Consider the following 13,553-nt stretch of genomic DNA (forward strand, 5'->3'; position numbering starts at 1 on the left):
CTAGGCTTGCTTACAAAGGGCGAAGGTAATGAGTATGGTCTTGGCATTCCCCTCACTGGTTTAGTAATAGAAAAATGATGGGGCTAATCTCTCTAGTTATGCCCTGTGGGTACCTTATCTAACGTCACCATGAAGTATTTTCACCTATCACGTCATTTTATCACATTTTTAAAAACTGGTTTTACCAACTTAGGTTTTCTGGATCCTATCCCTCTATTTCTTTCATATCAACACCTGTAACTTACCAGGCTCACCAGGTGAGCTGTATAAGAGCGAGTTTATTTATCTCCATGAAGATGGAAAAACTGGTGAGGAAGCAGTTTACAGGAGGGTTAAAGCCCCTCAAAGTCATGCTGATTTTCTTCTAAGTTCTTTTGCATGAATATGATATTAAACAGAGCAGTAGGAAATGAGAGATTAAATCTCAATTTGAACCCCATACGCTGGAAGTTAGGTAAAATTCCATTACATTTGAATACTTCTATGCAAGCAATTTGTTACCCTTTATCCTTTAGTGGAATTGATGAACAGGTGGTTTTCAGAAGATCACTTAGTATATTTAGCTTCTGAAATTTGAGCGACTTGGGATCTGATTGGCTGCTCTGGCCACATGATAATTCGGAGCCCATGCTCCACACCGGCTCTTGTCTGGGGTTGTCAGGAGGGGAGAGTTGGGAGAGGCTTTGCTGCTGAGGAAATTTATTTGGTAGATTGAAGGTAAGGCCAATTTATGGCTTTTTTTCTGTAATATTCTTTTAGGAGAAATTTTACAACTTCCCTTGAGGTATTTTCCAAAATCTGGGTCTTAACTGGGGAAATGAGTGATGCAAACATGACTAGGAAAGTCTATAACCCTATGACCCAGCTCAGGTCTTACTTATACCTGACATGTAGTGTGTGATTAAAGACCTATACTAACCAACTTACTGCTTGACCGAGTTGGCTATCTTGTCTAATGAATTTTTTTTATGTTTTTGCTTTTGTTTTTCGTTTTTTCTAAATATATTAGGATGAAAAAAGATCTATGTCCTTCGTTCCTATATTTATCTGGTTCTACCGGACTTCATTTGACTCAGAAGGAGCGGCAGTTTTGCTAGCTTAACAAAACCAGCCACAGCTGGGGTATTGGTTTACAAGCAAATATCTTTGGGTGAAGGGACAGCTGCTTCAAAACATCATCTACTTTTACCGAGAGAGAGAGAGTCCTCCTCTCTGGCGTCAAAGACGGCCTTGGGAGATCCCTTTGCTGGTTCCTGAATTAGCCACTTGGGCCCAAGACCCACCATGTCAAATGAACTTGAGTCAATGCTTTAACCATTTGCTGTTTTTCAGGTTTGATCAGAGCTACAGAAACGAAAGAGGAAAAATCCGTACAAGCCAATGGTGTTTGGGAAGAAAATAACCCCGTTGCCTTGAGGTTTCTATTTTTTCTTTTCAAGTCCGTTGACAGATTTATTTTTATGTGTTCTAATTTGAAGCATAGGCTCTATTGCATACAATGTGGTGTAACAGGATGGAGACCTAAGGCAGCACTCAGAATTTTGGCGCTACCAGGAAAAACTCCAACTTTTTTCTGAAAGCCAAGTTGAACTTTCCCTAAAATTTTTCCTTGAAATTTTGCTTGAAAGTATTTTTTTTCCTCCAAGTATTTGGAAACGTAAATACTCTGTTCCTTTGACTCCAAACCCTCTCACTCTGTCACCTCCGCTTCATTTTACAACTTTAACTAGATTGATCATATAGCTAGAAGTAGCAATACAAAACACATTCCTGAGGGAATTGAGAAATTGGAAGCCTGTTTTTTTAGACCAGAATTTACATATCTCCTCTCACTTAGCCTGCAATAATACATGAGTATATAGAACAGATTAGCCTCTGGTTTTGTTTTTGTAATACTATAAGGTGATTTCATTCCTGGGGATAGATTCTAATGTATTTTCATTTGTCTGGAATATGTAAAGTTTGTAGGTGCCACTACTACTCTGGGAAAATGGCAGATGACGAAGAATATGAGGAGGTGGTGGAGGTAAGATTTTTAAAACTCCTGACTCTGACAAGTGTATTTATGTGGCGATAGTCAAAGCCGTGTGGGTGAAAATCGTTTTGAAAAATACGTTGTCTATTATAACTTCACAAAGAGTCATTGTTAAAGCATAAGAAAAGGAGTATTTTACGTCCCGTTTCACTATAATTATGTGGGATTAGAACTGAAAAGAAGTATCACTGTTACCCACTTTTGCTTTTCTTTAAATTCCCCCCCCCAAAAAAAGTATGGGGTAAAGGTGGATTTTCAACTGTCTTCTGAAACTACTTTCTTCCCCATTTCCCAGCCCCTGTGGCCAAAGGAACAGAGGAAATGAAGAGAAAGTTCTGAGAACTGAATCCTATTTCTTAATATTTGCACAGCCACAGAGGGAAAAACAGCTACTTACTCCTTGCTTCAGCAAGCTAATTATCTATGTTTAGGGTGAAATGGATTAAACATTCAGAGTTATTTATATATATATATATGAGATATATATATGTAAGGGTTTATACATGTGTATATGTGCACACACATAAACATGTAAAAATCATGGGGCTCACAAGTGACCGTTGGAGCCATGCTTACCCACAAACTCTATCCTATTTACCCACGGGAACAAGACTAGCTTTTGCATTTGAATTATGGAAAAGAACAAAAGACCATAGTGGGCACCTTGAAAAATTCCTTCAAGGTTATTGGGATATCTGACATGATTTATAAAGTTGTTGCTTTATATTTATTTTATTTTAGTTTTTATTGTGATTTTTCTTTACCACTTCTTGCCTTTAGCATCCATGTAAATATATTGCCAGTGGAATCTGTAACTCCATAACAATTACCAATTAATGATGATTTAAACATGTGAAAATATCTCTAAGTGCTCAAGATACGTGGAAGCAGTTTTGAAAATCTGTGCTTTTTAGTAAGAGTGAAATTTAAGTTACCCAGAATCAAATTCCGAATGAACATGCCAAAATCTATCTTTGGAATATTATTTTATTTGACAGTTTATACTTAGATCAAGAAAATTTTATTTTATTCTAAAAATACAATTGCTTTTATTATTGAAGGATATGAAGGAAAAAACAGACTGACCTTCATTCATTGTAACATTCAACCTCTCTGGTTCAAATGCCAAAGGCCAGATCTTCAGTGTGCAATAGTTTCACTAGTGCACATTTTACATACATCCCTGCTGGTCACAATAATCGCTGTCAAGCACTAACAGAATTATAAATTAAATTGCCTTCTGTATGATGGTAATATCAGGAATACCTTTTAGCCTCTATCTCAAATATACCTTGCCTTCCTTAAAATAATGGTATTAACTGGTCATTGGAAATTGCCCTTAGAGCTAGATTTGAAGGGTTTAACCAGATGTCATAAAAATGGAGGAGCCTATTTTTAGGCATCTTTTTCTTGCCATATTGTTCCCTGTTTCTGGGACTAGCAGGTGATAAACTAATAGACTTTCTGCCAGAAAGAATTGAACCAAGGTCTCTCTGACCTCAGAAGATGCCATGAGAATGGATTGGTGGCAGATTCAAGGAAATAGGTAGGGAAGAATTCACAAAACTAGGACTAGCTATAAAAACATTTCTCCTGGGGTTCTTGGACAACTGAATAAAGCTGTACTGTCATTCTCTAGTCAAACTTAGAAAGAAAGGAAAAGGCAAAGATGTACTATCATACTATCTATTTAGTGGCACAGCTCTAAAAAAAAAAAAAGAGATTTGGCTTACAAGTTAATGCCAACCATTTGGATAATGTTGCCTTTTTTGGTAAGCTTTTTTCTGACATATTTACTAATGATTAGAGCGTAGCAAAGGTAAAATTGGATGGCTACCAAAGAGCTGCTTTTACTTGGATGCTAAGAAAATCCAAAATAGTTGTGAATCATTCACTTTAGTTGAAAACTTTTCAAGTCATGCTGCTTTGTGTGGCCAGAAAAAAAAATGGTTCCATGTAGATCAGCATCAAACAGCATTCCCTAAAGTGTCTAAATGGTATTTCCCATGTGATGAAGACATAGCGCATAAAAGCGATTCTCTGTCCTGTAAGAGCTTGTGATTTCTGTTGCTATGTGTAAGGACACAGAGACAAAATTAGATTTCAAAAATTAAAAAAAAAAATAGTACAGGAGCAAAGGAAGCATAAGAGTGGGAGACATTAAGCAACTTTTATGCTAATTTTATTGCAAGTGAAACAGAGCATGTGGCCTATGGACCATAGTTCAGTAATTTGATGAGAGATCACTGAACCAAGGGCAAAAGAAAGGAGGCCTCTGAGGGAAATTTTGCCTTCAATGTTTTTTTTCCCTCCATCCCAAGTATATGTTTTGGTGGTCAAGAAAAAATGAAGCATAAAATGTTATGAGCTAAGTGGTTTCATTTTATCCCTTTTCTGTATGCCTTGGCCTAAACCATTCTTTCCTTCTGTTCATCCAGGAAAGCTGGGTGATGCTAGGGGCAGGATTCCACTCTCGTTACGCATCTGAAACAAAATGTCAGCCAGTTCTTATCCACATCTATTTATTGCTAGTGATGTCAGAAGTAGTACAAAAGTAGATTTGATTTCAGATCCAGCCTGCAGGCACCTCAGAACCATCAGTGGCAAATTGCTGCCTAACTTCCCCACAATTTGTGATGAGGAATCTCATTGCAGCACCCCTTTTAGGACCTTCATGTTACCAGAAGGGACCTATTCATAACTCCAGAAGAAACTCTTATTACTTAGTCAGCAAGGTGATATAGGGATAATTAAGATGTGTATATGCTTTCTGATCTATCATTTTCATGAGAATGATATTTTAAAATTTTATTCACACTGAGGTTTCTGAGTTTTTTTTTATAGTTAGCAAACAGTGAGGTTTTTTTTAATCACAGTTCCTCTCTGCCCAATCCACACACTCAAGATATTGTTATTATATTCTCAGCAAACTCTGAGAGTACCATAAGAAAACATTTTATTTCTCAAGCAAAATAGCTTCACCAGATAAATAGCCATCCTCAGATGCCTTTCTCATCACCCTGCATCTCCTTATTCAATCTGATGGCTTTCACTGTGGCTACTCTGATGTTTCACATAGTTGAAATGGGTTTCAAAATATGAACAGCCCCCCACCATCTACTTCCTTCCCACCAATGTTGGAAACCAACTGGACTAGTGAAATAAACTAAGTGGTTTAACTGAGGCAAAGCAGAGGTGATTCCTGCTTTGGTTCTAATGATACCTTTGTTCTCTATTTATAGTATTACACAGAGGAAACAGTCTATGAAGAGGTGCCAGGGGAGGTAAGATCCAGCCCACATCTGAACAGGCTGCATGCTCAGTAAAGCAGAAAGTTTTCTCCTTTCTCAAACTCTCAGGGCCACCAAGCTGGCAAAAGGGAGAATCTGGAGGTCACTCACCTATGTGCCCAGCAGTCGGCAGTATACGTATGAACATTACCTGTTTTTACTATTCAGTGTATCCAAAATGGCTAGGGATGGTTCCTCCATTACTTGGGTGATATTTTCGGTGTAGGTGATGTTTATTAGAATAATGTGATTGGCTATCACCACTCTCTGCAACAAAGGTGGGGCCTTGGACTTGAGATCTGTGTGGGAACCAGCAGTTTCACTGTGTAGAGTCATAACTTCTTGGGCACCAACTCTGCTCAAAAGAAATGGAGCCTCCAAGCCTTTGTCCTTGACGATACGATAAAATGCTACTTAGAGTTTGGCACATTAGGAATTCTGAGAAAGTCATTTCCATAAATATTCTAAGCTGGGACTTTTTTTTTTTTTTTCCAAGCTGAAATCTCTCTCATGCTTAATTTCCTGCATGGAGCTGCTTCTCTTAAGCATGACACATGGTGATATGGATGGCTAACCCTGAAACCTGCATAAAAACTAACGTGTAGATTTGGTAAACTGGTTAGTTTCTCACCATCAACCACACGTCAGTAGTAAGGGGTGGAGAGAAATCTATTAGCAGTGATCTGACCTAAATCAGGGTGTTTGTCACAGATGTACAATTTCCTTATTATTTAGGTTTCTCTTTTTCCTAATTGATGCTGGAACTCTTCTTTTGGTACAGATGATATAAGCTGAGATGCAGTGAAAATTTAACTGCTTATCTTCTTTTCTTACGTATTTTTAAACTTTGGATTAGACCCAAACTTTGGACCTTGGTTTCTTCCACTATAAAGTCTATTGTAACAAGCAACGATTTCCCACCTACCTCTTACTGTTGTGAAGCTAACTACCCCATTATGTTGTCATCATTATTCGTGTTCACCTAGGCATTTATTAGTGTAAGTGGCACTCTAGTTCACTTTAATTAACTGACTAAGCCAAGAGAATGGTAATCACTTGTATTATTGATGTGATTCATTTTTTCAAATTCATCATTCTTTGTCTCATGTAACAGAATACTTAAACACCTGAAGAACAAGCAACTTTTTCTTAGAATCATTTAACAGTTAATATTAAAGTCAAGAATTCAAGTTATTTGTTTGCCTTCATTTAGTTTGTTCCCTGATCCCAGTTTGGTTTCACTTTACCATGCAGTTTAAGAAGATTTTTAAATGATTGAAAATATTTTTGTTTTATTTTTTATCCTATCTTCAAGTGTTCCTTTAGGCAAATGGAGTTTTAAGGCAATGTTGCAAGTAGGTAAGAAGTAACCTTTTTTGTTCCAGGCAATCTGACACAGTCAGCATTCAGACTTATGTAACATAATGTGCCTTCATGTGGATATAGCATGTGATTTCCTGCTTTGGCTTGTTTTAGATGTGAAGAAGTATTAATAACACCAGGAATATCAATCTGACTTGAAGTTAGAATAATGTATATCAAGATCATAGTATTACAGTTTTTACTTTCATAATGTCAAATTTTGATATAACTTCATGCCAAATTTTCAGACAATAACAGAATTCTATGAAACTACGACAACAAGGACATCTGACTATGAGCAATCAGACACCTCCAGACCGGCCTTGGCAAAGCCAGTACCTGAAAAGCCGGTGGAGAGGAAGAGGGTTATTCGAAAGAAGGTGGACCCTTCAAAGTTCATGACCCCCTACATTGCACACAGTCAGAAAATGCAGGATCTCTTTAGCACAGTAAGTTTCAAAAAACTTCTGCTTATCTGGTTTTACTACTGAGAAATTACTGATCGCAACCAACTGTGTTTTGGATGCTGGCTGGACTTTGTTTCTCAACATTGTATGAGACAAAACTTATTTTACAGAAATATAATGTCTCAAAACTCTTGAATTCTGCTTTCCATTTACTTGCACCATTGCAGCCAGCATCAGGGAAAGCATCCTTATTGAAATTATCCCTGCAAAATAAGCATCAGGCCAATTGTAAAGAATTTACTGGTGTTTAATCATGATTTGTTTGCCAGTCTAGAATAATGAAATGAGAGTTACAGATTTATAGAGTTAGATATAGATTTAGATGAAATCAGTTCACATAAACTAAATAGCATTTATTTATGCTATGTCTGAGCATGATGCCTCTCAAATAGACTAGCTAACAGTGTCTCCAGGAGGTATAGAGTGAAAAAGAATGTGATCTTTTAAAAAGATCTTAAAAAACCAAGATCAGACTAAGAAAACTTATCTGAAATTGAGGATCAGAGTGCTCTACTATAACCTGAAACAGAAGTTTTTTAACTGGCTGCGCATTGGATTTCCCTAAGATTCTATGAGCTCTAAGACTACCGATGCCCAGGTTGTGCTAGTTTATTTGGTCCAGGCATGCTTGGGACCTGTAGAGGATTTTGAAAACTTCCCAGGTTCTAATGGGCAGCGCACACTGAGAATCACTGCTCTTAAGATGCCTGTCCTTAAATTTCCATGTCCAATTCTATAAGTTACACTGACTGGCAGCAGGTTTAAACCCTTTAAATGGAGCTAACTTGTTGATTAGTCCAGGGTAGACTGACATCTCACTAGGTGGCCTGATTGCACATCTTCTGGAGGCTTAAAAAAAGATGAAAAGTACTCAAGGGAGCATCAGATTATATAGGATTAATGCTTATGTCAAAAGCATCATGTTGTGGTTGGCCAATAAGTATTCATTTCTGGTCGAGTGTTAACTACTGGGGACTATTTGGTAAATTTCTACTTCAGAGTCTTGAGTGATTCAAAATTTAGGTTTTCTAAGACTTAGATTTTTAAAAACAAAATTATCTTGCCTCTTTTATCACTGTAGTATTCACCAAAGATAGAAAAATTTATTGTCAATTTATTGCCATAAACACCTCATTAATTCAAACAGTAATATCCTAGAATTTCTGATAGTCTGAACAAAATGTTGACAAATGTTTGCAATATTTTTAAAGTGGTTAGAAATGAAATCAGTAGTATAATTTAGATTGTTGACTATTCCACTCAAGAGTCTTCTTGAAGTATTAATAATGATAAATTATGCATATTATTGTTAAAGCAAGAACTCATATATTTAGTAGAAATAATAAAATTTCATTGCTTTTCAAAATTCTTCATAATTTATACTTCCCGTTAATTCAGCTGGTGTCTCAGTTATCCAAATCACTGAGATTTAGCTGCAACTTCTGAACTGAATATTTTTTCATTGTATTAGCAATCAGATCTTTTTAGACTTGACTAAATTTCTATATTTCCTAGAATTATTGAGGTTCCAGCTTTTCATGTGTGAATTCAGACAATAAAAATATTGAAAGAATCATTTGAGGGCATTTCCAAGACAATATAATGAAATTTCTACTGTCTCCAATATTCAGCCATGCTTGGGAAGAACACTTAACATGTCTATTTTAGTTTCTGTTGAGAATCAGAGTAGGGGACAAAAACAAAGCTGTTATAATTGATAATTGTTATAACTTACAGGATTAAAAAAATAATACAGGGTGTATGTATTGCCTGTAATTTCTGCTGCTGTGTTGTCATGTTTTAGGCTAATAATCTGATACCTTTTTTAGAATAAATACAAGGAGAACTATGAGAAAGCAAAAGGGCAGCCATACGCCATCACAACCGATACCCCAGAACTTCGCAGAATCAAGAAAGTTCAAGATCAACTCAGTGAGGTGGGCCGCATTGCTAAAATAGAGGAGAGAGTCATTTCAGAAATGTCCCTAGCACTGGGAATAGAGGGCTTTAAATAGGTGGAGAGAGACTAAGGAGTCAAATGACTGTGAGCCAGTCTAAAAATATGGAAGAAGCATTGGCCATAGATTATGTTGTTCTAAATGTGAACCTAAAGAGACTTCTAAAAGCTTGGCTTAAAGGCAGTGTGAGATGGGTGTTCCAACTCACCGAGACTGTCCATTCTGGAGCACAGGGAGGCTGTAACTTGGGCGGGAAAACGGACAATCAGTGAATACAGGTGCTCTAAGGATAGTTGGAGTGAGTTCACAGCTTTCTACCTAAAAGGCAGAAACTTGACTTTGGATGCAGACATAGAGTGATTGGGTCAATGTTCTTTATTATAAGATATTCTTTAATATACTCATATATTCATGCCTATCATGGGTTCTAATTGTGCATTATTTTGGCAGGTTAAGTATCGAACGGATGGCGATGTTGCTAAAACTATTTGTCACGTCGATGAAAAAGCAAAGGACATTGAACATGCAAAGAAAGTGTCGCAGCAAGTCAGTAAGGTAACAAGGTTGTGGTATGGATGGCTGGAATACCATGTTGCATGTGCATTATAACTGCCTGGCCTTGGAGGAGAAAACTGAACAGGCCAGATCCTGCTCCTCAGTTCCATGCGCGCCCACAGGCATGGTGGGGTCTAACAGCCACACATGACAGGCAGTCTGTACCAGTGACTAAAGTGGACCATCAGAGCTATGGGGGTTGGAAAGGCCAGGACCTTAGCTCCAGCTACAGAATTCAGTCCCAGTGTCTCCAGAGTCTTTTTTTCTTTTTAAGAAGTTGGGAGGTGAATTTTTAATGAGAAATCTCCAAACTTCAAATGTAAGCAACTAATTAAAAATATTTTAAAAATACCATCTAAGTCAAACACATCTACCATCCAAGTTCAGCCAATGACTGACAGGTTTCAACTTTTGAAAATAATCTATAGAGAATCAGAATCTTGATTCAACTGACCAAATTAGACTTTTCAAGTTGAAAGCTTACTAATGCAGGGAAAGGATCACGGGATGTCGACCTGGTCAACATTTCCGTAGTTGATGCTGGTGTCACTTCAGCACACTTCAGCCTTCACGTGAGGACAACTTGAGTGTGGGTTACTCTTCCCCTTTGTGCTCTAAACCCGCATGCCTTTGGGGGAGACATCAAGCCACAGGTTCTCTGCTCTTTCTGTGCAGGTTTTATACAAGCAGAACTGGGAAGACACCAAGGATAAGTACCTGCTTCCTCCTGATGCCCCTGAACTTGTCCAGGCCATCAAGAACACAGCCATGTTCAGTAAGGTAGGGGCCTCTGCTCTGTTGCTGCTTCTGTCTTCTTGTGTCCTCCCACCACATCACATAGAGGGGTACCTGTAAACTCTGCCTAATCTAAAATATGGTTCCCCAGCCATTTTGTGAGTAGCCTTGAGGCATGTGGGGCTGCGGGGATCAGGCTGGCTAAGAGGAACTGAGAAAAATGTTCCTGGGCCTAGTGGGGGCGGGTCTGAACAACTGGGGAAGAGTGCCTGAGGAAAACAAAGATGTGCCTGAGGGGACTTCCCTGGCAGGCCTGTGGTTAAGGCTTTGCCTTCCAGTGCAGCGGACGAGGGTTCGATCCCTGATTGGGGAGCTAAGATCCCACATGTCTCGGCCAAAAAGCCAAAGACATAAAACAGAAGCAATATTGCGACAAATTCAATAGAGGCTTAAGAAAAATTGTCCACATTCCACCCCCTCCCCCAAAAAAAGATGCATCTGAAAGCCAGTTCTGAGACCCACAAAGACTCACAAAGTGTACAGCCCGCACTATACGTTGGACAAGGCTGGCTGTCACTCTTATTAAAAGTTTAATTTTTTCACTTGTATTAAAGGTTTATTAAAGGTTTAAACATGGAAATTATGCTAAGTGCTTCCAGGCTCCTTGTGCTTTCCTTAGTACTAGTTGCAGAAGGCAGGTAAAGTCAAAGATGAGATACAATGAGACACATCCACTCTGCAGTAAATAAGATATGTCAGAACAAGCCAGGTAAGCTATTGATAAATATGACTTAGATGGAATGGAATCTGTGGATTCCACTTACCTTTGCTCTCCCTCTGCCCTGGGTTCTATATGCCGCTGATGGATGAATTCAGAAGTATATATTTCAAGTCACTGTGTTCTCACATTCTCATAACTTTCACTCTTCTCTGATTTAGAAACTATACACTGAAGACTGGGAAGCTGACAAAACTTTGTTTTATCCATATAACGATAGCCCGGAGCTGAGGAGGGTCGCCCAAGCCCAGAAAGCTCTCAGTGACGTAAGTGCAGTGCAGTGCGCACATTTGAGAGTGTGGGATCAGGACACCTTGAATTAGGACACACTTCTAGCCAGAAGTTCATTGCAACTCTTCATTTAAAAAGACTAAATGCTATTGGGACTTTCCTGGCAGTCCAGTGGTTAAGACTTTGTCTTCCAATGCAAGGGGTACAGGTTCAATCTCTGCTCAGGGAGCTAAGATCCTGCATGCCTCATGGCCAACAACAACAACAAAAAAAACAAAGCAGAATCAATATTGTAATGAATTCAAAAAATACTTTTAAAAAGTGGTCCACATCAAAAAAAATCTTAAAAAAAAAAGGATTAAGTGCTACTATTGCAGAGGAATATATTTCCAATTCTAATTTATGATGTCTAAACTAGATTTTATCATTTATATTAGATATTATTTATTCTCATGCTGTCTTCTTACTGGTGAGGAACCCGAGTCTAAGGTCACATTAGTAGTCTGTGGCAGAGCTCAGATCAAAAGCCTGTCTTGTGATCCAAGACCAATGTTCTTTCCGCTAGAACATGTGTCCTCCCATCACCTTGGCTGGAGTTAAGTTTCTCTGTGACAATAGAGTGGCATTAAAAAAAGAAACTTTTTGGGATTGTAGCCACTTCCTGAATGTATTGCGTGAACAATGTTCTGAAGGATTTTGATTTGCTGTCCTAATTGTAAGTCTGAACTGTGGTAGTCCCCTTCTTCTGCACAGGGATCTGACTGCATACTTGTCCAAACATCTTAGTGTGGTTACCTCACAAAGAGCGCCTCCCATAGAGCATATGTAAGGGGATATTTTAGAGTTAGTTTAAAAAAAAATCAGCAGCCCTACTCGCCAGAATTTTAGTATCCTAGACCTTGAAAACTTTATTAGAGGAACTTAAAAGGAGTAATAGAATCCTTAGTGTTGAAGGCAGCAGCAGAGACCCCCAACTTCAGCCTTGTTTTGAGTAGCCCTTGTTTTGAGGTACTTTATTTCTTGATCCCTTGATCTGCTAGAGGCCATATTGAAAATAATACTGTTCTAGTCTTCAGGGAAACTGTATTATAGAATGAGACGTTTATTCTCTTATATTCAATAGACCCTGAACCTCTTACATTCAATGTGGACTTAAGTCACTTGGCATTTTGAGACTCATCAGGATTTACTTCCAGTGCATCTTAGGATCCCATCTTGTCTAGTTACACATATGAATATGAGTTATACATACTCATTTGAAGGTATCTCCAACTTTTGAGGTCTATTCCTTTTAGTTCCTATCATTTGATATCAACTAAGTTTAACAGACATATTTCTATCCTAGTTTTCATATAACTGAGGAAAATATAACATATAATCCTAACCTTCTCTAGGGTAAGCTAGAAAATAAGCATAACAAAATTTTAAAGCCATTAGTAAAAGTCATCAGTTTTAATGTGTGGGGACCTTCTGCTTCTCTTTTAAGATGAGCTTTTTGGCTTTGTAACTCATGAATAAACAATGTTGTGTGTGGCCTTTATCAAATGATCAATAATTTTTAAATTAGAAGACCATTATGCATGCATACCTGGCAGGATGAAAAAGTACAAGAAATTTTCATCCTTTCTCCTGAGAATTTAAAAATCAGACTGGTAAGATGAAAGAGATACATACTAACAACAAGAGAAAAATTTTTTTAAACCCACAAACTCTACAGTGTGATATTTGCTAAGACAGGAATATGTGAATAATGAGAGAAAGCTGTGTGGAGGTGGTGATCCAGAGGGAATAAGTAGTGATGAAAAGTAAAGGCATTTTGTGGGGAGAGAGTGCTGGACAAAGGGACATACATGATGTGAGTCTGGAGTTTTAGGAGACAAAGAGAGTGAATGCTTCTTGTGATAAACCATAATGGAAAAGAATATATATATGTGCATAACTGGGTAACTTTGCTATACAGCAGAATTTGGCACAACATTGTGAATCAACTATACTTTGATTAAAATAATTAATAAAAAGAAAAATGAATGCTCTGGGTGCTGAGTTAGGCAGGCACTTAGAATAAAGAGGTAGTAGGACCTTGAAAATCAGACAAAATAACTTTGATATGATGTCTCTCATTGCCTACCATGTCATAAGATT

The 13,553-nt window shown here is 37.9% G+C and overlaps 1 protein-coding gene across 50 annotated transcripts in view; it reads left to right on the plus strand.

The window, feature by feature from the left end:
* Positions 1-575: 575 nt before the first annotated feature.
* NEB (nebulin) overlaps positions 576-13,553 on the plus strand; it is a 203,584-nt gene continuing 190,606 nt past the window's right edge. For all 50 annotated transcript variants that reach the window (XM_069577531.1, XM_069577536.1, XM_069577533.1 and 47 more), the window contains exons 1-9: positions 576-717; positions 1,333-1,417; positions 1,962-2,026; positions 5,278-5,319; positions 6,936-7,136; positions 8,984-9,091; positions 9,563-9,667; positions 10,343-10,447; positions 11,342-11,446. In XM_069577531.1, the coding sequence (XP_069433632.1) occupies positions 1,991-2,026; positions 5,278-5,319; positions 6,936-7,136; positions 8,984-9,091; positions 9,563-9,667; positions 10,343-10,447; positions 11,342-11,446 (702 nt within the window). In that variant the 5' untranslated portion in view covers positions 576-717; positions 1,333-1,417; positions 1,962-1,990. The remainder of the gene's footprint in view (positions 718-1,332; positions 1,418-1,961; positions 2,027-5,277; positions 5,320-6,935; positions 7,137-8,983; positions 9,092-9,562; positions 9,668-10,342; positions 10,448-11,341; positions 11,447-13,553) is intronic.

Source organism: Ovis canadensis, chromosome 2, assembly GCF_042477335.2.
Source record: "Ovis canadensis isolate MfBH-ARS-UI-01 breed Bighorn chromosome 2, ARS-UI_OviCan_v2, whole genome shotgun sequence".
Lineage (NCBI taxonomy): Eukaryota > Metazoa > Chordata > Mammalia > Artiodactyla > Bovidae > Ovis > Ovis canadensis.